The sequence below is a fragment of the Rattus norvegicus genome, chromosome 8 (genome assembly GCF_021556685.1).
Source record: "Rattus norvegicus strain SHRSP/BbbUtx chromosome 8, alternate assembly SHRSP_T2T, whole genome shotgun sequence".
Classification (NCBI taxonomy): domain Eukaryota; kingdom Metazoa; phylum Chordata; class Mammalia; order Rodentia; family Muridae; genus Rattus; species Rattus norvegicus.
Genome location: NC_141541.1, coordinates 104,276,677 through 104,299,245, shown reverse-complemented (window position 1 = coordinate 104,299,245; position 22,569 = coordinate 104,276,677). Strand labels below are relative to the sequence as shown.

General features: G+C 35.9%; 1 protein-coding gene across 2 annotated transcripts in view; it reads right to left on the bottom strand.

Annotated features, from left to right (window-relative positions):
- Atr (ATR checkpoint kinase) overlaps positions 1–22,569 on the bottom strand; it is a 97,449-nt gene that overhangs the window by 17,871 nt on the left and 57,009 nt on the right. The window contains 11 exon segments of one of the 2 annotated variants that reach the window (NM_001427167.1): positions 1,403–1,546; positions 3,000–3,200; positions 4,934–5,068; positions 6,221–6,453; positions 7,287–7,384; positions 10,747–10,889; positions 13,377–13,556; positions 16,911–17,070; positions 17,973–18,152; positions 18,930–19,107; positions 19,328–19,419. In NM_001427167.1, coding sequence (NP_001414096.1) covers positions 1,403–1,546; positions 3,000–3,200; positions 4,934–5,068; positions 6,221–6,453; positions 7,287–7,384; positions 10,747–10,889; positions 13,377–13,556; positions 16,911–17,070; positions 17,973–18,152; positions 18,930–19,107; positions 19,328–19,419 — 1,744 coding nt within the window. 2 annotated transcript variants of the gene reach the window in all.

Sequence of the window (22,569 nt, the reverse complement as noted above, 5' to 3'; positions counted from 1 at the left end):
GGGATCATGTACCTATTCTCCTTTAAACCCTAAAATGCCTTGTACAATAGCTTCTTTTTAGCTCTCTACTATGCATTTAACAGAATACTACATTTGAAAAGCAGTATTTATAACCACATCAATGACAAAACGCTATTGTCTTCTTTTCTACTGCGTTATAGATCATGATTAACTATCGATAAGTACTTAAGCACAGAGACTGATGTTTCATTTTATCTAAGAATTGCTATTTTACTTTCCTCTCTGAAAAATTTCATAAGGAATCATACTATCTACCAAAAACAAGCCCAAACCAGTAATGCATGTATGTCTATGTATAAATAGATATAATTAACCTTTAATTCTGAGACTGGGTCTTGTTTACAAAACTTACTAATAAAAATGAATTCCATTAGTTCAATCCTTTCTCAAGTCATTTTTGGCTTACATATAATGATTTATTTGCTTGATTTTCTTTCTTTCTTTTTTAACACAGAGATCTGTGACTTCCGCACAGAAAAATTATTTTTTCCCTGAAGATGATTCTTTGAAGCCTAACTATGCTTGAAACCTTCCTGACTGAGTCCCTTAAATGGTGCTACCACCACCACTCCTAGCTAATAAATCTTAAATTAGACTTCCCATATTTCTTTGAGTCAGATAGCAAGCACTTACTAACAGAATAAAATCAATGCTAATGATTACTTTTAAACAGTGACATTGTGAAAACAGAACCCATTTTTTTTTTCTAGCTTTGAAACAGAAACCTTGGGTTCTAGATAAGTAATAGAGTGCTTTATATAAAGCCATTAAGTAGAAAATATTTTCCTTCATTAATGCCTTACATCCCTTAAAAATAAAATAATAATTGTTAAACATTAAGTAAAGGAGACAATTTAAATCTATGAATATATCCAAAAATCTGATAAGAGGGACTTGAACAAATATTGGTTTACTCATTCAAAGTATCAGGTGGAAGAAACTCAAGCATTCATAATGGACAAGAAGATAAACAATGAGAATACACTCAATGACACTGAAAACTGATTTAAATGATAGTATGTACATTTTATCACAAAAATGAAAATTAAAAGATACATTCCATTTCAACAGTAATCTATCTGCCTATTAAGAAGTCCACATGACTATGACGATTATTTTCCTAATTCTAAAATAAAAGCAATGAGGTTGGGTAGACGGCACAGCAGGTCAGGCACTGCTGTTCTTCTTGCGGACTAAGATCTCAGGACCGATCTCAGGTGGTGCACAGTCATCAGACTAAAGCTCCAGGGAGTCTCATGCCTCGGACTTAGCAGGCTCCTGTACACATGTGCATAGTGATAGAGATGCAAACAGACACACACACACACACACACACTGAAAATAATATAAACAAATCTTTATAAAGCAAACTGTTTCCAACCTTGTTAATCAAAGAATTAAATTCCATTAGTCTACAGTCTTTTCTCAAATCATCTTTTGGTTTACACATCATGATATAGAATTTTCCATCTGAGCCCTTTAAGGAGATTTTCTTTGGTTTCTGAAGAGAAGAAAGAATTTCTACCTAAAAAATAATGAGTGTTATAGTTAAGACAAGACTGAAATTCTTTGTTAAATTTGAATATTATATTGAGTTATGCATCATAAGAAAGAGTAAGTAGGAGTATGTAGTAAATTTGTATTTTAAAATGTTCTTTTACCTTGGTTATCTAGAAGCTAAAAATTAACGTCTATGAATAGGGACACACTTTCTTAAACATTAGAACTATACAGGAAGTGAACAAACAAACAAACAAAAAACCCAACAAACCCTGACTTTGTCAGTCAAACAAATACTTACACATGCATATTCAGGTAGTCCTTAGAAATCTTACATAATAAAATCTTACATAATAAAAATGTTTATCATAATATTGTCACAAAATCTTACATAATAAAAATGTTTATCATAATATTGGAAGAGTATTATCAAAATACATCATATAAGTATATAAAAATTTCAAAGAACAAGTTTATCAATTGAAAGTACTTTGTTTTTGAAAAAGAAACTTCTCCAAAATGAAGCCTACCTCATGATGTAATTAAGCTAAAAATTACTGCTTAGGTTAAAAACACAACATGATTGTAATAGTGTACAATGTAAGTGGTTCTAAAAATGTTTTAAAATGTCCTTAAGTCATAGAAACTATAGACTAAATATGGAGTCTTTTTTTTTTCTTTTTCTTTTTTTTTCTTTTTCTTTTTTTTTCCTTTTTCTTTTTTTCGGAGCTGGGAACCGAACCCAGGGCCTTGAGCTTCCTAGGCAAGCGCTCTACCACTGCGCTAAATCCCCAGCCCCATGGAGTCTTTAAAAGCGTTTCCTTAGGACTATTTCCTTAAAATAAGCATACATTTACAGCCATGTTTCACAAGTAGGGATGTGGGACAGAAGAAAAGGGGATGCCTGGCAGGTAAGAGGCCACAGGCTCACTCCTAGCAGTGCATTTTAAAAAAGAGGGATGGGCCAAGGAAATGTTCAGTTAGTGGAGCTGCTGCACTGGTGTGAGGAACTGAGTTTGGAGCATCCCTGGGATACAGCGCTTTATAATGAGATAGAAGAATTTTGGAAGCCAATGGCCAGCTAGCTTGAAACTCTTCTGAAACAAAGTAGAAGGTGAGGACCGACTTGAGATTATTTTCTGACCTCCTGTGGGATATGGCACACACACATATTAATTCATGCACACATAGAGAATAACAAGTAATCTGAATCTTGTTTCCTCATAAGAAAAAAATAAACACGTATTTTGCTCATTTGCTCTCCATTTTTCTAAGACAAAAGAAAATATAGGAAAATATAATAATGAGAAAATAGTCATCGTGAAATAAAAGCATGTGAAGATCAAAATGTTAGGCTTGTTATGATTCCGTATCAGTTAGCTTTGTACTACAGTAAAGACAGTTTCACTTCTCTACATTTAATTTGAAGGTAACTACATTTAAAAATTATATTATAGTTATATAAAACTGAAGTTTACCACATCGTCGAAGCCTGCAAGATAGGCCCAATGCCCAGGAAAGGGGTCATGATTAGCATGGGCACCCAGAATTGATGGAAGAGTAGGTATCATGACTGACTGCAAAGGAATGAGGATTTCACTAAATGTTGGGTCTTCTACCAGCTTTTTAAGCATTTTAAAGTGAGTGCTCATGCTCAATGTAGAATTACTTCCATCAACCTAAAAACAAACAAACAAACAAACAAACAAACAAACAGCATATTTCAATTTTTCTGAGTTAACCTTAAATTACAGAACTTTAATTACATTAAACATTTTACTTTCACAACCTCAATTATTCAACAGTGTGCAATGTCCTAAGTATCTTTAATCTTCTCATTTAAATCTTTTACCTTATAAATAATGTGCCTCTATCACAGGAGTATTTAATGACCAGAGGAGATAGTAGAAACCAGAGATCTATTATCAGGAAAATCTGTAGATAACTCTTTTTGGTTACCAAACCTCATTTAACAACAAGATGATACTGAATTTCTTTTTTTTTTTTCTTTTCTTTTCTTTTTTTTTGGAGCTGGGGACCGAACCCAGGGCCTTGCGCTTCCTAGGCAAGCACTCTACCACTGAGCTAAATCCCCAACCCCGATACTGAATTTCTTAATGTAAAGATGAATGCTATGTGTGTTTGATTATTGGATATTCTGATACATTACCATCAGTTAGAATAGCCAATGTAAGTATGAATACTTTTAAAATGAGAAAAAAATTGAATTCCTAAGTGTAGTTAGGATAAAAAAACTAAGGTTTCAGATAAAGAACTAAGCACCTGAACATGTAAAGCACTTATAGGGCCAGCATCCAATAAGTACATTTTTCCTAGTGTTAAGTACATCGGAGGTCAAATACAATTAATGGAAATAATGAAAGGTTATGCTTTTGAGAATAGGTTATTCATGAAAGGAAGGGAAAAAATAGGGTAACCTTTATCTTTTTACCTAGAAATGGTTACTGGATTTTGATTGTCAAATGAAGCGGTTTACCTGATGAAGAACCTTTCCCTTTAATAATCACCCCATATACTTTGATCTCTTACATTTAGCTTCCCCCCCAATCCTAACATAGAACAGTGATTTACTGCTTTATCTACCTTCCTACTTCAGTCACAAGCATATTGAAAATAATTACTACTACTCCAGATGATAGCCACTGCTTACTTCCTTACAAATGTACCAGCAATTCCAGACAGATTTCTACTAGTCATCTTTGTTCCTTCATCACAATGCCTATGCATTGAAATATACCTTGAAAAAATGAAAATCAAGGGTTCATGAATCAAGTACTTGCCTACTATGGATAAAGTCTTGGGTTTGATATCTAACACTATTTAAAGGCAATCAATTAACCAAGAAAAAAACTCTCCATTCATTTTCCTATCTGATACGTAGACTGACATGCAAGTTTTCAAAACTTAAGGATATGACAATATAATCAAAGACTCTTTTAATGCATTTTAAATATATTTTATATTTATTTATATTATTTTATATAGTTGATTTAATATTTTTTACTTAAAACTACTGATAACTATTAAAATATACTTTCAGGGAAATTCAGAAACATTGAGGATATATGAAAGGGGGACATATGTTACAAATTAAAACAACAGAATTATTAAGGTAAATCATACAGGGGGTAGAGGTATATCTCAGTGGTAAAGCCCTTGTTTAGCAAGATTAGGTTTCTGGTTCAATCTCTAGCATATGAAGAAGAGGGGTCGGGGAAAAAGATACAAAGATATATATTTAAAATATACCATTTGATATATTTTGGTATGTGTATACTGATGTACTTAAAACTTTAATGAAACATAACAGCATAACTCACAAACCAGTTTCTATATAACTCTTCTGTATATTATCTCTCATGGCTTGCTGTGCACTAAGATCTGAACGTACCGATTTGTTGCATAACTCTAGTAGCTTGTCTGTTAGGCGAGTTGCATCTCCGACAAACTTTTCTAAAGACTTTTTCATATGGATAGCTTTGGTAAGAATTTCCTTGCATCTGTTCACACGCATGGGATAAGAAGACTGTCAATCAAAAAAGGGGTGGGGATTAAATACAATTCTATAGGAAAGCTGATTGGCAAGAATCAATTTAAAAGACTATTTAAGATGTGAGTTTATAACATAAGCGTCTAGGAAATCAATTTGATAACACCATTTTAATCATACAGCCTGTGAATACTTTTGATAGGATCTTCATTGATGAAACAATCCAATATTTTGAGACGTAGCACAACAGAACAGAAGGAAAATAAAACAAAACTTTAATGAACTAATGGTTAGCTATTTTTATAATTTTGTCCAATTACAAAAATGTGTTGTCAAAGAATATTATATAATTTATCTAATACTAAAGTTATTTAATCATCTAATATTTAAGTAAAAATATAATTGTCAACTTAATTAAAATTTACTGTTAAAATAGGATTAGAAAAGTACATAAAAAGTTACAAGAAAAAGTAACAGTCTGAATTTTAATTTTCCTTTTATCTTTATACTAACTTTTCTATAATATTTACTCATTAAATATACTAATCAACTTGTATATGCCCGCTAATAGATTTTCAAGATCTTGGAATAAAACACTTAAAACTTCACATGGCTGGAGTGATGGCTCAGTGATTAAGAGCACTTGCTTTCACAGAGGAACTGGGTTCAACTCCCAGCACTCTGATGGCAATTTATAACTGTTCTTAACTGCAGTTCCAGCGAGTCAACACTTCCTCTCCTGACGCCTGAGCACCAGGCATGCAAATGGTGCATAGCCATACATCCAAGTAAAACACGCATACACATAAAAATAATCTTTTAAAAAGTGGCTATATTATAAATATTTATTAAAAACTTCACAAAGACAGTACTACTCAAGTCTTTACTCTTCACATATTGGTAACTTCATTTCATATGATAAGTATCTCAAAATATTTAAACTCTATATTTTTCTCTCTATAGGAAAATTACTAACAATATAGGCCAGGACCCTGGAATTTGTATTTATATACTTGCTTTAAACATACTTGACACAGGGTTGGGGATTTAGCTCAGTGGTAGCAAGCACAAGGCCCTGGGTTTGGTCCCCAGCTTCGAAAAAAAGAAAAGAAAACAACAACAACAACAACAACAACAACAACAACAAAAAAAAAAACTTGACACAGTAAGTGGCTAACTAATGATTACCTTTGACACAGCAGTCATCATCCACATTGCTTGCTGAGGATAGGCCAGAAAGACCTTGGCTATTATTTCCATCAAGACAACAAAAACTTCATCATGAGAATGACAAATTCGAGAGATCAACTGCGAAAAAGCAGTCAAAAACTGATATGGTGCTAACCGATTTGTGTGCTCTGTGAGTACACTATTTATTTTTGCCAAATCATTTCTCATTTGCAGACGATCAGAACGACCACCTAAGGGCAAGTTTAAGGCAGGAAAAACAAACAACATCAGTATTTCAATTCATTTCACAGAAAAAATAACCCTGATAAAACAGCTTTAAAAAGACAACATTTGCATGCCCACAGCTAGCTGTCTGACAAGACTGTGTAGACAGGAAAAGCATTTACATGGAAGAGGCATTTGTTTCCATCATCTGCTGTGAGTTTTATGGTATGTATGTATACCGACATCTTTCAAAGTATTAGAGCTATCAAGAAATGAAAAAACTATTACTTTCCATTCCTGAATTACAAGTACTTTAAATCTATAGTTTTATCTTTCCCTTTATGTCACACTTAACTTATTTTTATAAGATTAATTTTTATTTTTTTTCAAGAGTATGCTTGTGTTTGTGTGGGTGTAGCGCACACACATGCACCAAGCACACACCTGTGGAGGACAAAAACTTTGGATCTCTTTGGAGTTGGAGTTAGAAGTAGTTGTAAACTACTTGATATAGGTACTAGAATTAAATTCAGGTCTTCGGGGGTTGGGGATTTAGCTCAGTGGTAGAGCGCTTGTCTAGCAAACGCAAGGCCCTGGGTTCGGTCCCCAGCTCCGAAAAAAAAGAAAAAAGAAAAGAAGAAGGAAAAAAAAAATTCAGGTCTTCTACAAGAACAGTGTGTGCTCTAACTGCTGGACCATCCTTCCAGCCCCCCACTTTTGTTTCTTACACCATTATAAAATATTTTAATTATCAAATTATTCACTGGTTTTTAGAAAGTGAAATTGTACTGCTAAATGTTATTTTATACCAAAGTTCTAATTCTTCCTAGTGCCTTAAAAATTTTACATAAAGTTATACCTTTTTCCCATTCGTATGCCTTAGCACCAAAATCAAGCCATAGCGATAACATTCGTGGCATTGATTGATATATGAACTGATTTCCATACTGAAGAGATCTGCAATTATATATGAGTAAGAAATACAATTACCACAGAGGTTTTCTGTAGGTTATATGAACTAGAATGGAAAAGCTTAAACTTCAGTTATATGCAGTTTTCTGATAAAAACTATGACATCATCTACTTATCCATCGATCTGAACTCCGTGTGAGCTGAGGATGAGACCCCGAATCCTCCGCTTCAATCTCCTAGGTTAGAGAGCACAGGCGTGGGTGGGTATAGGGTGCACCTATCAAACCCAGGGCTTCATGCATGCTAAGAGAGCGCTCCACCTACTATGCTATAGCCCTAGTCCCTGAAACAATGGTACTGGCATTTCTTCATGGTAGGTTACTTCCCCTCTTTCTATTTTTTCTTGTTAAAGTATTCAGGTTGTATTCCATGGTAGTAAGCTTAATGCTCAGGCCTAATCATTCTATTTCTGAGAGATTTCATTTCTACATTTTTCTTCATGTTTTTTCCCCTTTACAGATGATGCAGAGGAGATAATGTTTATAATCGTGAAGCCAGTACCTTGAGTTTTACCACAGACTTTCCCAAAGTACAGGACCTTTACATGTGTCTTCTTTGCTGGTAGTACGTGCATATTCATCTCCATCCATTCCCAGGGAAGTGTGCACAAATCATGCAGTGACACTCCCACATTTGGACAAACCACATGTGATAGCACAGCTAGAGTACAATGGTTAAGCTCAGCCTGAGAAAATACATCCTCCTGATCCTCAGTCTTTGTAATAATGATAGCGTCCCTGGCAGGCAAGCTTTTGGTTTTTGTTTTGTTTTTTTTTTTGTTTTTTTTTTTTTACAATATTTGTATCATTCATTTTTATATCTACACACAAGTTCTATTATAAACTATTATCTAAATGTTTTATATATTTAAGGTTTCATTAAGTATATAATTAAACTTGTTGAGGACCTTCACACCAAAGCAGTAATAACAACTATTTAAGGTACATTCCAGTATTCAAGTGAGTATATCTCAATAGCTATTTTTTACTTCTTTAAAAATATAAATACAGAGGCTGGAGAGATGGTGCAGCGCTCACGAGCACTTGCTGCTCTTGCAGAGGACCTGGGATTTCTAGCACCTACATAGTAGTTTATTATCACTCATTATTACTCCAGTTTCCCGAGGATCCAATGCCCTCTCTGACGTTCATAGGCTCCAAGCACACACAGTACAGATTCATACATACTACAGGCAAAACACACAGGGAAATCTGATAATAAAACCTTTAAATACTAGTATAAAAATTCCCAAATTTGCAGTATCACAGCTATAAATATGCTGTAGAAATGGAGTGGTGCTATGTTTTTAATAATCCCAGCATTTAGGAAACTATGACTGAGAGGCCAGCTTGGACAATATAGGCAAGAACCTATCACAAACAAAGTCCCATCAACAACAAAAACATTAAGAAACAAACGACAGAAAAAAAAACCCAACAATGTAAAATACCTTCCTTCTTGGAAGTATGATTTAAGAAATGTAATGAGTACATTCTATATACTAAGGGGCCTGATATATACTGTATATACTCAGTTAAAAAAATTGTTTATCCTTAAAAAAATTGAGTTAATAATTTTCTTGTTTCTGATTCCATTTCAAAATATAAACAAGCCATGAATTCTCCTTTAAAACACAATGAAGAAAACCAACAGTATTTATAATTATTAGCAACTACAACTCAAGAAACATTGATGAAATTAAGTTTGGATTTTTCAAAAATTTAAATTTCCTTAGGAAAATGAAATTTGGCTAAATGTTACTCTAATATGGAATAGATAAATACTGCTTTAATTACTGAAAAGTAATATTTAACTGAGAAATAATAAAACTGAAAAATAAGGAATTTTAATAAATTTATTGCTGTTAAGTCAGAGTCCTTCACTAGAAAGTAATAGCACATGAATACAAGAATTATGTACTCAAAAATTAATAAATTGCCACATATAACTACTAAGCATGACTATATCATACATATTTATATACATGTAAACATACACATAGATCTATATGTATCGGCATCTGAAATTAAAAGTTATATTCTAACCATAGGAGGAGGATCAGGAAGGTCAAGCCCAGGCTTAGCTACAGAGTGAGTTTGAGGGTAGCCTGGGCTCTGTATTACCCCACCTCACAAACAAAACAAAAAGCTCTATTTCACCCTCTGCCTAGTTCAAGAACAGGCTCCTGACAGATGTGGTGGCGGACTCCTGTAATCCCAGAACTGAGAACACTGAGACAAGGTATGAGTTCAAGAGAAGGACTCTATCTCTAAAATACAAAAGCAAATTAAGAAAAAAACAAGCTCTTCATTCAGTATAACTTCAAAATAAATGCCCTTATTTTGTTTTTTGGGTTTTTGTTTTGTTTTACTAGATTTGATTAGGAAAATATACTCAATTACCATTAAATTTAACAATTAAATATATTAAGTTTTAGTTTGAAATACTATACATGGTGATTTGAATAATGACGGTCACATCCTCCTGAGTATTGGGACTATGGGTATGGGCCAACTGTTTCCAGACAACAGCTGACTAAAGACTATACATGGACTGACCCTGGGCTCCAACCTCATAGGTAGCAATGAAAGCCTAGTAAGGGCACCAGTGGAAGGGGAAGCCCTTGGCCAAGACTGAACCCCCGGTGAACGTGATTGTTGGGGGGAGAGTGGTAATGGGAGGAGGATGGGGAGGGGAAGCCCCTATAGAAGGGGAGGGGGAGGGGTTAGGAAGATGTTGGCCCAGAAACCGGGAAAGGGAATAACAATTGAAATGTAGATAAGAAATACCCAATTTAATAAAGATGGAGAAAAAAAAAATTTTTTGGTTAAAGTGTTCTACTACTCAGTTATGTCTACAGTCTAGTACTGTTGATTTTCTAAAACTGTAACTATATACACCTTTTTTAATAAAACTATATCTGTAAACTTTTCCTCCACACACACAAAATGCATTTTTTAAGACTAAAGAAAAAAACTATGAAGAAAAATATTCTGGATTGGAGATGGCTTAGTTCTGGCTGCTTTTATAGAGAGGACTTGGGTTTAGTTACCAGCACCCAGAGGGCAGTTCACAACTGTGACCCAGTTCCAGGGAAGTCTGATGTCCTCTTTTGGCTTCCAGGAGTACTACACATGCACATGGTAAACATACATACATGCAGGCAAGTAGGCAAACACTCATACATGTAAAATAAAGATAAATTAAACATAAGAAAAATAAAAACATTCTAATTATATTGTACAATGAATCCAAGCATGGTAAATCAGAAAACAAGCTGAATATGCTGCGGTATGTGATAACATTCATCCCATTTTAAATCTCAAACATGAAGTTCTCATACTTACCTTCCAAAATGTAGGACTATATATCGGATGAGATCGCCTTGCTTTTCCATTTTGTTATCTGTTACCATGGGCATCAACTTGTCATAGTACTTGGCAAGGTAGAAATGCCCATCTTCCCACTCTGGCAGAAACAAGGTCACATCCTATGAAAAGGACATGTGTTACATATCTAAGCAGATCTTACCAGAGGCTGGGGCATGAAGTACTAATAGGTCATTAAACATTAAGAGTCCTCATCACAGCAAATTCAAGTTGTGTGTGACACTGGTTTGATGCATGGTATTCAATCAGAATGGTTATGATGCTGATAAACTCCTTGCCAGGTGTGCAAACAGCACCTCTAATTCTAGCACCCAGGAAGCTGAGGCAGGAGGATTTCAGTAAATTTTGAGACAAATCTGGGATACATAGAATCTGAGATACTCATAAAGTGAGTTCCAGGCCAATATGGGATACAGAGTAAAATCCTGTCTCAAAATAACACATGTAAATCCAACCCCCAAACCAAACCCACCTCAAAAAGAACACTCTTGCATATAACCTATGCCAGTGTGATAGGTCAGGTTATATTCATGAATATTAGCCTCATGAAATTACATTTTCTCCTATGCTTAGTGTGACTAGTTTGTTTATAGGTAAGTCTCACCATGTTGCATTAAGGTTGCTGAGGTTTTCAAAAGTGTCATGAGTTTGAAACTAGTATGAGCTGCCTAACTAAGTACTGAGCCAGCCAGATACAAGGCAAGATCTGATTTCAACTGCCCACCCCACCCTAAAAAGAAGATTCTGACTTAGACAAACAGTTGATTTCTTTATGATGTTAAGGGATTAATTCCCCCATCCTGCAAAATGTCTAAATGACATAGCACCATGTTTTGAAGCCTATTTTTCAGTACCCTATATTAATTTATAGCCTCTTTGGGCTCACTATACTATCTCAGGATTTGGTAGTTGGCTTCAGAAGTAGATTCACCGTGCAACAATTTCTAACCTGGGGTGGTGGTTTCACGCATGTATTCATTTGTGGTAATTCCATATACTTATGAACTTTATTTATGAAAAAGTCAGTTTTCCTGAGTACTATTACACATATACACTTCATATATACTTCAATGACTTAAAAATCATTTAATCCATTAAAAAATGGTTTACCGGCAACCAACAGATTGGGAAAAGATCTTTACCAATCCTACAACAGATAGAGGCCTTATATCCAAAATATATAAAGAACTCAAGAAGTTAGACCACAGGGAGACAAATAACCCTATTAAAAAATGGGGTTCAGAGCACAAAAAATTCACAGCTGAGGAATGCCGAATGGCTGAGAAACACCTAAATAAATGTTCAACATCTTTAGTCATAAGGGAAATGCAAATCAAAACAACCCTGAGATTTCACCTCACACCAGTAAGAATGGCTAAGATCAAAAACTCAGGTGACAGCAGATGCTGGCGAGGATGCGGAGAAAGAAGAACACTCCTCCATTGTTGGTGGGATTGCAGACTGGTACAACCATTCTGGAAATCAGTCTGGAGGTTCCTCAGAAAACTGGACATTGAACTGCCTGAGGATCCAGCTATACCTCTCTTGGGCATATACCCAAAAGATGCCCCAACATATAAAAGAGACACGTGCTCCTCTATGTTCATCGCAGCCTTATTTATAATAGCCAGAAGCTGGAAAGAACCCAGATGCCCTTCAACAGAGGAATGGATACAGAAAATGTGGTACATCTACACAATGGAATATTACTCAGCTATCAAAAACAATGACTTTATGAAATTCGTAGGCAAATGGTTGGAACTGGAAAATATCATCCTGAGTGAGGTAACCCAATCACAGAAAAACACACATGGTATGCACTCACTGATAAGTGGCTATTAGCCCAAGTGCTTGAATTACCCTAGATGCCTAGAACAAATGAAACTCAAGACGGATGATCAAAATGTGAATGCTTCACTCCTTCTTTAGAAGGGGGATAAGAATACCCGTGGCAGGGACTAGAGAGGCAAAGATTAAAACAGAGACTGAAGGAACACCCATTCAGAGCCTGCCCCACATGTGGCCCACACATATACAGCCATCCAATTAGACAAGATAGATGAAGCAAAGAAGTGCAGACCGACAGGAGCCGGATGTAGATCGCTCCTGAGAGACACAGCCAGAATACAGCAAATACAGAGGCGAATGCCAGCAGCAAACCACTGAACTGAGAATAGGACCCCCGTTGAAGGAATCAGAGAAAGAACTGGAAGAGCTTGAAGGGGCTCGAGACCCCATATGTACAACAATGCCAAGCAACCAGAGCTTCCAGGGACTAAGCCACTACCTAAAGACTATGCATGGACTGACCCTGGACTCTGACCTCATAGATAGCAATGAATATTCTAGTAAGATTACCAGTGGAAGGGGAAGCCCTTGGTCCTGCTAAGACTGAACCCCCAGTGAACTAGATTGTTGGGGGAGGACAGCAATGGGGGGAGGATGGGGAGGGGAACACCCATAAAGAAGGGGAGGGGGAGGGATTAGGGGGATGTTTGCCCAGAAACCGGGAAAGGGAATAACACTCGAAATGTATATAAGAAATACTCAAGTTAATAAAAAAAAAATGGTTTACATTACACACATACCTTATATTTCTTCATAATTGCGTTGCTTTCAAAGTTAGCTGTTTCTTCCATAAACCGGCCAACGAGCAGTGTAGCTCGACCATGGATTAACATGTGCTTACTCTCAGTTGGGGATTTATTTTCAGGAAAACATAATTCAACCCCCTTTTGAAGAACAATAAGCGCCTGGTGAACATCACCCTAAAATGAAAGGGCAATTAATAAGTCTTTAATTTAAAATATATCCTTCGCTGGGCTATGTTGGCACACACCTTCAATCCAAGCACTCTGGAGGCAAAGAATCTCTGACTCACTGATTCATTTGTAAACTCAAGTTTATCTACCACTCCCTATTAAAGATCTAAGGAAGCATTGACTCATTTCATATAGAATGGTTTAATCATTCATTTGTTTACTCATTCATTTTAAAATTAAAGTACAAGGAACTGAAGAAATATTTAGATGGTTTGGAATAACAATGAACCGTAAATTAAAATCTTTGGCTTAATAAGTTCATAGTTAATTGGGCATGAAGATGTTTGTTTATAATATTTGTACTACTCAGAAGATGGAGATAGGAGGATCACAAGTTCAAGGTCAGTCTTAGCTACAGTTAGATCTTGTCCCAACGAAAAAAACCAAACAACCAAACAAAAAGAATACTGTTACCTCAGTTCATGATCAACTGAGGTAACAAACTATGTAAAACACCAACATGTTTAAGTGTCATAACTTATAAATATAGATGGGTATTTGAAGGGATAAAGAAAGTTCCCCAAATCTATCTAAAGGTACAAATAAGTAAGAGAGAACAAGAAACACTTGGGAAGCAGAGGCTGGCAGATCTCTGTGAGTTCAAGGCTAGCCTGGTCTACAGACCTAATTCTAGGGTGGGCAAGGATACACTGTCTTGCAAATGCGGGGGTGGAGTGGGGGTGGTGGAGGGAGGAAGGGAGGGAGAGAGCGAGCGCACACAAGAGCAGTAGTTCAAAAAGAAAAAAATCTGATTTTGATCTTAAACAAAAAAATCTGAGTTTGGTGAACAAGTAGAAACTCTTCTGGCACACAATTTAGTAAATGGTATTTTAGGAAGATTTTATTCTATGTGTACAAATGTGGGCCTACGTGTGTATGTGTGTCACATATCTACATATGTACTCAAAGGCCAGAAGAGGAACTAGAGTTGACGGGCAATTTCAAGTCACTTCATCGGGATGCTGGGAGTAAAATCTAGGACCTCTGCTAGAGTACAAATATTTTTTTTTTAAATGTGAGTACACTGTAGCTATCTTTAGACACACCAGGAAAGGGCATCTGATCCCCTTATAGATGGTTGTGAGCCATGATGTGGTTGCTGGGAATTGAACTCAGGACCTCTAGAAGAACAGTCAGTGCTCTTAACTGCTGAGCCATCTCTCCAGTCTCCAAGAACAAATATTTTTTAATGACCAGACATTTCTCCAGCCCCAGAAGAAGCACTTTTAATTTTGGTACCTGAGGGTTTGGAATGTGGTCACTACATGACCCTGGTTGACATAAAATTCCTTATTTACACCAGAAAGCCTTTGATTCTCTTCTCCTAAGTACTTTAATTTCAGGCCTATACTATTACATCAGGCAGAAACAATACTTTAAATTATTATCTATGATCAAGCAGTGCCTGGTCAATGGTAGTAAGCCATAGATGCCTGTCTACTTACGGATAAAAGTAAACAGTTGATACTTATCAGTATGCAAATCCTCCTTATTTGCAAAAGGTATTTCCAAGACTGCCATTGGATGCCTCAAACTGTGAATAGTGAAAACCCTAGATGCTAGGTTTTTGTCTCAAATATATATATATACCCACAGTGAAGCTGAATTTATGAATAAGGTACAGTAAGAAATTAAAACAGTGTAGTGATCTAATATTTAAATATTTTTTTAAATTTATCACTACAGTGGTAATAGTATATGGATTACTTCTGAGATTTTCCATTTAATGATTTCAGCCATAGGTTGACCTCAGTGATGGAAAGCAGGGAAAGGAAAGCTGAAGAAAGGAACTAATTTAACACTGTTACCAAAATTCAATGTTTGGGATATCAATGCACTTCTGACTTTAAGGTATTTTTCAATTTGCAATGAGCTTACTGGGATATAACCAGTATGAGCTGATTAGCTCCAGCAGTATCATTTTAGGTGAAGCGTAAATAAAGCACTTGTGAGATGGGGACAAAAGAAGCTGACGGGATGGGATAGCACTCAACCAGAAATAGACTTGCGTATTTCCCCAATGTTCAGACTTAATCCAAAATGTATGAAGACTATTTTGAAGAATTTAATCTTTTAAACAAGCAGTATGTTTCCAAGTGTATTCTGGAAAGGTCACAGACAACAGTAATATAAATAAAGAAATTGTGAGACTCGTAAGAGGGTTGTGTATTGTTAGGTGCTGAAAATAATGGCATGAATTAAAATGGGAGGAAAGAGAGAGAGAGAGAGATGATTCAAAAAACATTTATAAAATTAAAGAGCAAAAGCTTAGCTTAAGACTGGATGTAGAAAGTGAGGGTGCAGGAAGAGGTTAAGATAAAAGCCCAAATCTGTTCTAGATAAGGGGATGGAAATGAGGCTTGTTCAGAAAAATAAACAACGTGAAAAGAGAAATGGGTATTATTAGCTACTGAGTTCCTTTCTGGGAATATTGAGTTTAGGCAACACAAAGACTAACCCTGTGTCATCTAACACAGGCTCTGTCCCCACTTTCCCCATCTGTCCATCTAGGTAACATCTCTGCTGTCCTCTCTTACTCATCACTAAGATTCTACAATCACATTTGGCATTACAGAGGGCTAAAAAATGTTAACTACAAAACAAGCTGTGTCTACTATTAGCTCTAAACTAGTGTCTATGAAAGTATTTCATATATTTTAAAAGCTCCTATTTCTATTATTGGAATCTGGGGGCTGGGAGTGTCTGTTCTGAAGCTCAGTCTTTTCCTGACTGGTGATAACATGTAGTACTGACATGTCCACACAAAAGTATTTCCCAAAGTCATTAAGTGAGAAGGTTATAATTATTTATGAAGTACATACTCAGGAGTTTCTACTTATATCCTATATACCTTTAGAAAGTAAAATATAGTGAGAATTGGTCATTTTCCTCAGAAATATATAGGACAGATGAAAAGTGAGAGAGCATTACCATAAGACTTAAAATAGGAAGGTATTTTATTTGAGGACTGCAGAATACAAGCAGCAGTCTTCAGGGCCAGAGAGAAGGCTCAGTGGTTTGAAGTTCAATTCCCAGAAACCACACTGTGGCTCACAACCATCTGTAATGGGATCAGATCCCTCTTCTGGTGTGTCTGAAGAGAGTAACAGTGTACTCACAAACATAAAATGAATAAAAATAAATCTAAAAGCAGCAGCAGCAGCCTTTCTACCTAGACTAGAGAATGAAGACAAATGAGAAAGAGTTCTGAATTTGGATTGAGGGTTTTCCCAGCTGGACTTTGGTACACATGTACAGTTCCAACAGAATATTTTCTGACGAGGTTCCCTTGGCCAGTACCTTGGACCACAGCCACTTCGCCCTTTCCACATAGAGTTCGGCAAGTCGTGACTCTCCAGCATTAAGGAGAGCATTGTAGGCTGTCTGATGGTGCCCAGCCTTTCTAGCTACCCTGGCACTCTGTAGCCAGCATTCTCCAACCATTTCATTGTAATCAGGCCTAAAAAAGTATAGCAAAACATAGAAAAATAATGTTTGTGAGTATATTCAATAATTTAAACAGCTTTCCCCAACATAGAAGGTTTTAGTTCTTACTCTGTAAAGCTACAACAAACTGTACATCAGTGTCTTATACGTCTATCTGGGCTTTTTTTGTTTTGTTTTTCTTTTTTTTTTTTTTTGTATCGAGACGCAAAACCAAATCTAATACTTGATAGACAGGCACTCTACTTAGATTTATCCTTGCATAAGACTTTTTTCTTGACTTGTGTTGGTACTCACCTCTCAAGACATGTTTGCTAGTTACATTTTAAAGAATTAAAAGGCAAAATATACACACAATTTTTTTTTAACACAGGTCTTCTATGAAGGTTCACTGGACATTTAAAGTCCTCTTGTGTCAGCTGCTTGAATACTGAGATTATAGGTATGAAACTTCATGCTTGGCTATAAAACTGATTCTTTAAAATTTTCTTTAAACATTTTAAAATTTCTCTTTATCTTAAAATTTAGTTATTAACTTTTATGTGTATAAGTATTTTGTCTGTTTATATATATATGTGCACTATATGTGTTCCTGGTGCCTATGGGGGCAGGGGGTATCTGATCCCCTGGAACTAGTGTTACAGATGGTTTTAAACCACCATGTGAATGCCTAGAAACTAACCCTGCTCTTCTGAAAGAGCAGCAAGTGCTTTTAGCCACGGACTGAGCCATCTTTCCAGTTCATAGCAAAAACGATTATTATGGTCTAGGTTTGTTTCAACTATGTAATGAATTCCTATGAACTGAAAACAGAAAATGTAGATATAGAAAGAAAAATACTCCCCAAGAAAGTATGAACAAGATACTAACTTTAAGACAACCCACTTTTTTTTTTTTTTATAAGTTAGTATGAACAACCTTTTGTTGAGACTTAATAAAGCCCTCCGGAGGGCCAGGATAGGCTCCTTTGCTCTGTAGGAATTCTGGGTCATTTCTAGTCGAGCTGCCCAGTTCAGAGAGTCTTCATTACAACTGTCACCTGGAAACTTGTGAAAAAGTGGTTTGAGGCTGTGCTCCAACTCACACAACATGTGTAACCTGAAGACAGACAGAACATGATATAATATTCAGTCTTAATAACCTTAGATATGAAGTATGCATTTAGATCTGCTATGAAAAACAAACTTTTAACATGTTTTAAAATTAAGTGTAAACAACAATGCATTCACACTAAAACATTCAGTGCCTTGATGTTATCCCTGAATTCTTGTGAATTAAACTGAAGGAAGGATACAAAAACTAAGTTCAAATGTATCAGAATTAAAGTTTACTGCCGACATGAAAATAGAATATTCATTATAAATGAAAATAAAATATTTATATAATACTGGTAAAGTAAGAGGGCCTGAAATAGTAAATACAGTAAAAACCAAACCTGTACAGTGATAATTAATTTTTCCTAGGTGATAGAAGCCATGATACTGTCATCTATCTCAGCATCTATGACTCAGTGTTGAAGGCACAACAAACATAGCTGAGTAGCTACAGAATGAAATTAAGTTCAATGATCCAATATCTGGTTTCATTAAGGTATTATTGAATATCATACGGAATATAATAAATTCTAACAAAGAATTATATTTGGCTTTTAAATTTAATAATAATTAAATTATAGCATTTATTTTTACCATTTTTTCCTCAAGTGAGTAAGTAGACTTAAAGACGACTATGTTAGGATATTTAAAAAAGAATAAAAGAGTCAATTTATATTGTTAAGTAATATACCAAAAATATTATAAGAATTATTTACATGTAAAAATTGTCCTAGTTGACCTATATAAATGAGAAATATAAAAGTGGTATTCCCCAAAATACCTGACAATAAATTCATATCCTCGTTGGTAGGAGCCTCTTTCGAAGCTTGCAGCTGAGAGAGGTACAATTTGTTCTGCTCTCACTAGTTTCAGTGTGTCATAGAAAGCTGTGGTGTCCCTCTTTTTAGCTGATAACAGTAGCTGTCCTAGTCTGACACTCCACGTTGTGGATTTCCCATCTGAAAAACAAGCAAGAAATGCTGTGATGAGCAGGTCCAGGAGCTGGCCGGTTTTGCTGGTTTTATAACAGGTCAGAAGAAATACTTATCAGATGGTTCTGTTCCACTTCAAACAACTAAACAGACAATCATAAGATGGGCCAGAGTAATTGTGAATTTGCTAAATATCTAAGTTGGAATATTTATAGCAACGAAAAGCTGCTTTAAGAAGTAATTTTACCTGCTGCCAAGTAGTTTTCCACCAAATCCCACTGTGACAGTTTCCAAGCTGCTTCAACTCTGTATGTGTTTAATTCATCTGTCCATTCAGACCTATTGAGAGAGAGAAGCATATCAACTACATGAAACCTATTTACATTTAAAGCATCATTTATATTTTTCTAGGTTTAGATATTTTACTTATTTACTGCTGTTTTATTTATATTGTATTTCACAGTATGACACAAAGTAATTACCTAAAACAACCAAAAAGATTTTAGTCTTTTGTTGCTGAAGAACATTTACCACTAATTTCTTAAAAATTAAGCCAGGCATGACAGCATAACCTTTAATCCCAGCACTCAGAGACAGGGACAGGTGTACCTCTGAGTGTGAGGCCGTCAGAGATACAAAGTGAGACTGTTACAGAAATACCAACCAAGCAACCGAACAAAGGACTCAGCAACCACCGGAACACAACTCTAAAGAAACCTATTCACTCATCCATCCATTGGTTCATTAGTGTACATATGAATATGTGTCACAGGACACACATGAAGGTAATGTGAGTTCGTTTCTTCTACTCTGTGGGTCACTGAGACTGAACCCAACTCAATAAGATGTGGCACCAGACGCCTTTACCCAGTGCATTTTGCTGGCCCTCCACTAATTATTTCTCATAGATATGTTTAAAAATGTCTGTTTGTGACAAAATGAATTTTGGCATATATTAGAAGAGAGTTAATTGCCCAATAATAACACTGTTCTTTATAAAATAATCTGTGTGCTTAGCTTAAAACAAGATCATGCACAAAAGAGAGCTAATTTAAGGCAGAGTAATGCACTTCTAAAAAAAATCTGGGATTTTTGGTAAGGGTCATGGACAGTTAGTTGGAGCCTGCATAGGCTATTCAACAGAAGGATTTAAGAAAGTTACTCACAACATATATGAAAAAAAAAATCAACTGTCTATGTTTTCTTAGTCTATTTTCAGTTACTTATGAATTTTTGATTTGCAAAATTAGTAAAAATTCTCTCTTCCTCTCCTTCCCCCTTTCTCTGCTCTCCTTCCCTGTCTATCTCTTTTTTTTTTTTTTTTTTTTGGTTCTTTTTTTCGGAGCTGGGGACCGAACCCAGGGCCTTGCGCTTCCTACGTAAGCGCTCTACCACTGAGCTAAATCCCCAGCCCCCTGTCTATCTCTTAAAAGGCGACCTTGCTATGTTAGCAAAGCTGGTTCCAAACTCTTAGGCTTGTTATCCCATCCTTTTGACTCTACCTTCAGAGGAACTGCAATACAGGTAGGTGCCATTGTCCTGGTTCCTTTAGTTGTCAATTTGACACACCTGAGGACAGGGAACCTCGAGTCAGACTGGCTTGTGGCTATCTATGTGGGCATTGTCTTGATTGCTAATTGACACAGGAGTGCCCAGTGAAGTATGGGTGGTTTTATCCTTGGGCATAAGAGGTCTGTTCAGCATAAGAAAGAAAGTAAGTGTGAGACTGTAGTTAAGCAAGGAGGCAAAGTTCCTTCATGTTCTTCTCTTTTATTCCTTCCTTGAGTTCCAGCCTTGGCTTCCTTTGATGATGGACCATAACTTGTAAGCCAAAATAAAACCCTCTCCTTCCCAAGTTGGTTTCCGTAAATGTTTTATCATAGCAATAGACAAACAAACTAAAATAGTCACCCACTCCCAGTTAATAGGTTATTTTCCTCTAAGGACTCTACTTAAGGTGACACTAGGAGAGACAGGGATATTTTGGGTTATAAGTGCACAGAAGAAGCTAGCTTTTCAGTTTTTTAAGTATATAATTTTAGATAAGGAATCTGACTTATTGCTAATATTAGTTAAAATATATATGTGTATGTATGTATACACTTAAAATGATGATTCCTTATCTAATAACATCACATAAAGATAGATATACCCATTTTATTAAAAAACAAACAACACTGAAAAAAATGAACAAAGTAATAAGGCTGGATTAGGACCAATATCCTTAAAGGCCTCCTTGGTTTTTATACACCAAAGTTGCAAAATATGACAAATAAAAACATTCAGATAGGGCTAGGGTTCAGCTCAGTTGGGAGAGCACGTGCCAGCATGCACACGACCCTAGGTCATATAAACCCTCTGTGAAGCTGCACAGTCAGAGCCTCAGAACTTGAGAGGTAAAGACAGGAGCACCTCAAGCTTAGTCATCCCTGGCTGCCCTGTGAATGAGACCAGCTAGAGCTACATGAGACCTGTTGAAAAAACATCCTCTCCCCAAAGTCTAAAAACAGCAGTATACTGAAGATACTTCAATTTCTAAATATTAATATTACCCAAACTAATGTAGAGCAAGACTAAGAGCAAAGTAATAAACACTTAAAATTTTAGAGTCTAACCAAAACAATTTTAAAAGCTTAGCATCAGATGCTAAAGTATCAAAATTTCAAGATTAAAAATATGACTATTGGGGCTGGAGAGATGGCTCAGTGGTTAAGAGTTCTGACTGCTCTTCCAGAGGTCCTGAGTCCAAATCCCAGCAACCACATGGTGGCTCACAACCGTCTGTACTGAGATCCAATGCCCTCTTCTGGTGTATCTGAAGAGAGCGACAGTGTACTCACATAAATAAAATAAATCTTTTTTTTTTTTTTCTTTTTTCTTTTTTTCGGAGCTGGGGACCGAACCCAGGGCCTTGCGCTTGGTAGGCAAGCGCTCTACCACTGAGCTAAATCCCCAACCCCCATTAAATAAATCTTTAAAAAAAGATTATTATTGGAGTATCAGAGATGTGTCACCCTAAGCTTTATATCAAAAGAACCAAATGATGAGGATTAAGATGAGATTATTAAAATAAATGAATTAATTAAATGGAATTATGTATAAGTTAAGCACAGAAAAAAAACTGTTTAAATGCAAATAGAGATTCTCCCAAGAATAATATGAGCCCTTGTTGACCATTTTGATTTACTATGATACAGTATCCTTTTATTGACAGGACCAGAGCCTTTTCACAACCCAAAGACTGAGATGTATTAGGTTCTAGACAGAAAACAAAAGGAATTAATTTTACATTGTTTAAAGAACTTAACACATCAATTTGTGCTACCACAAAGTCCCTTGTCAAACTCCTATAATCCCTTAGTCATGGTGTTTTTCAACTTGCAGAAACACACGCACAGCATGTAGCAATCTCCTCACATCTGCATAGCTTCGCCTATTGCTTCCACTGTGATAACTACAAACTAAAGTGAGTGTTTCTGTCTCAAGGTA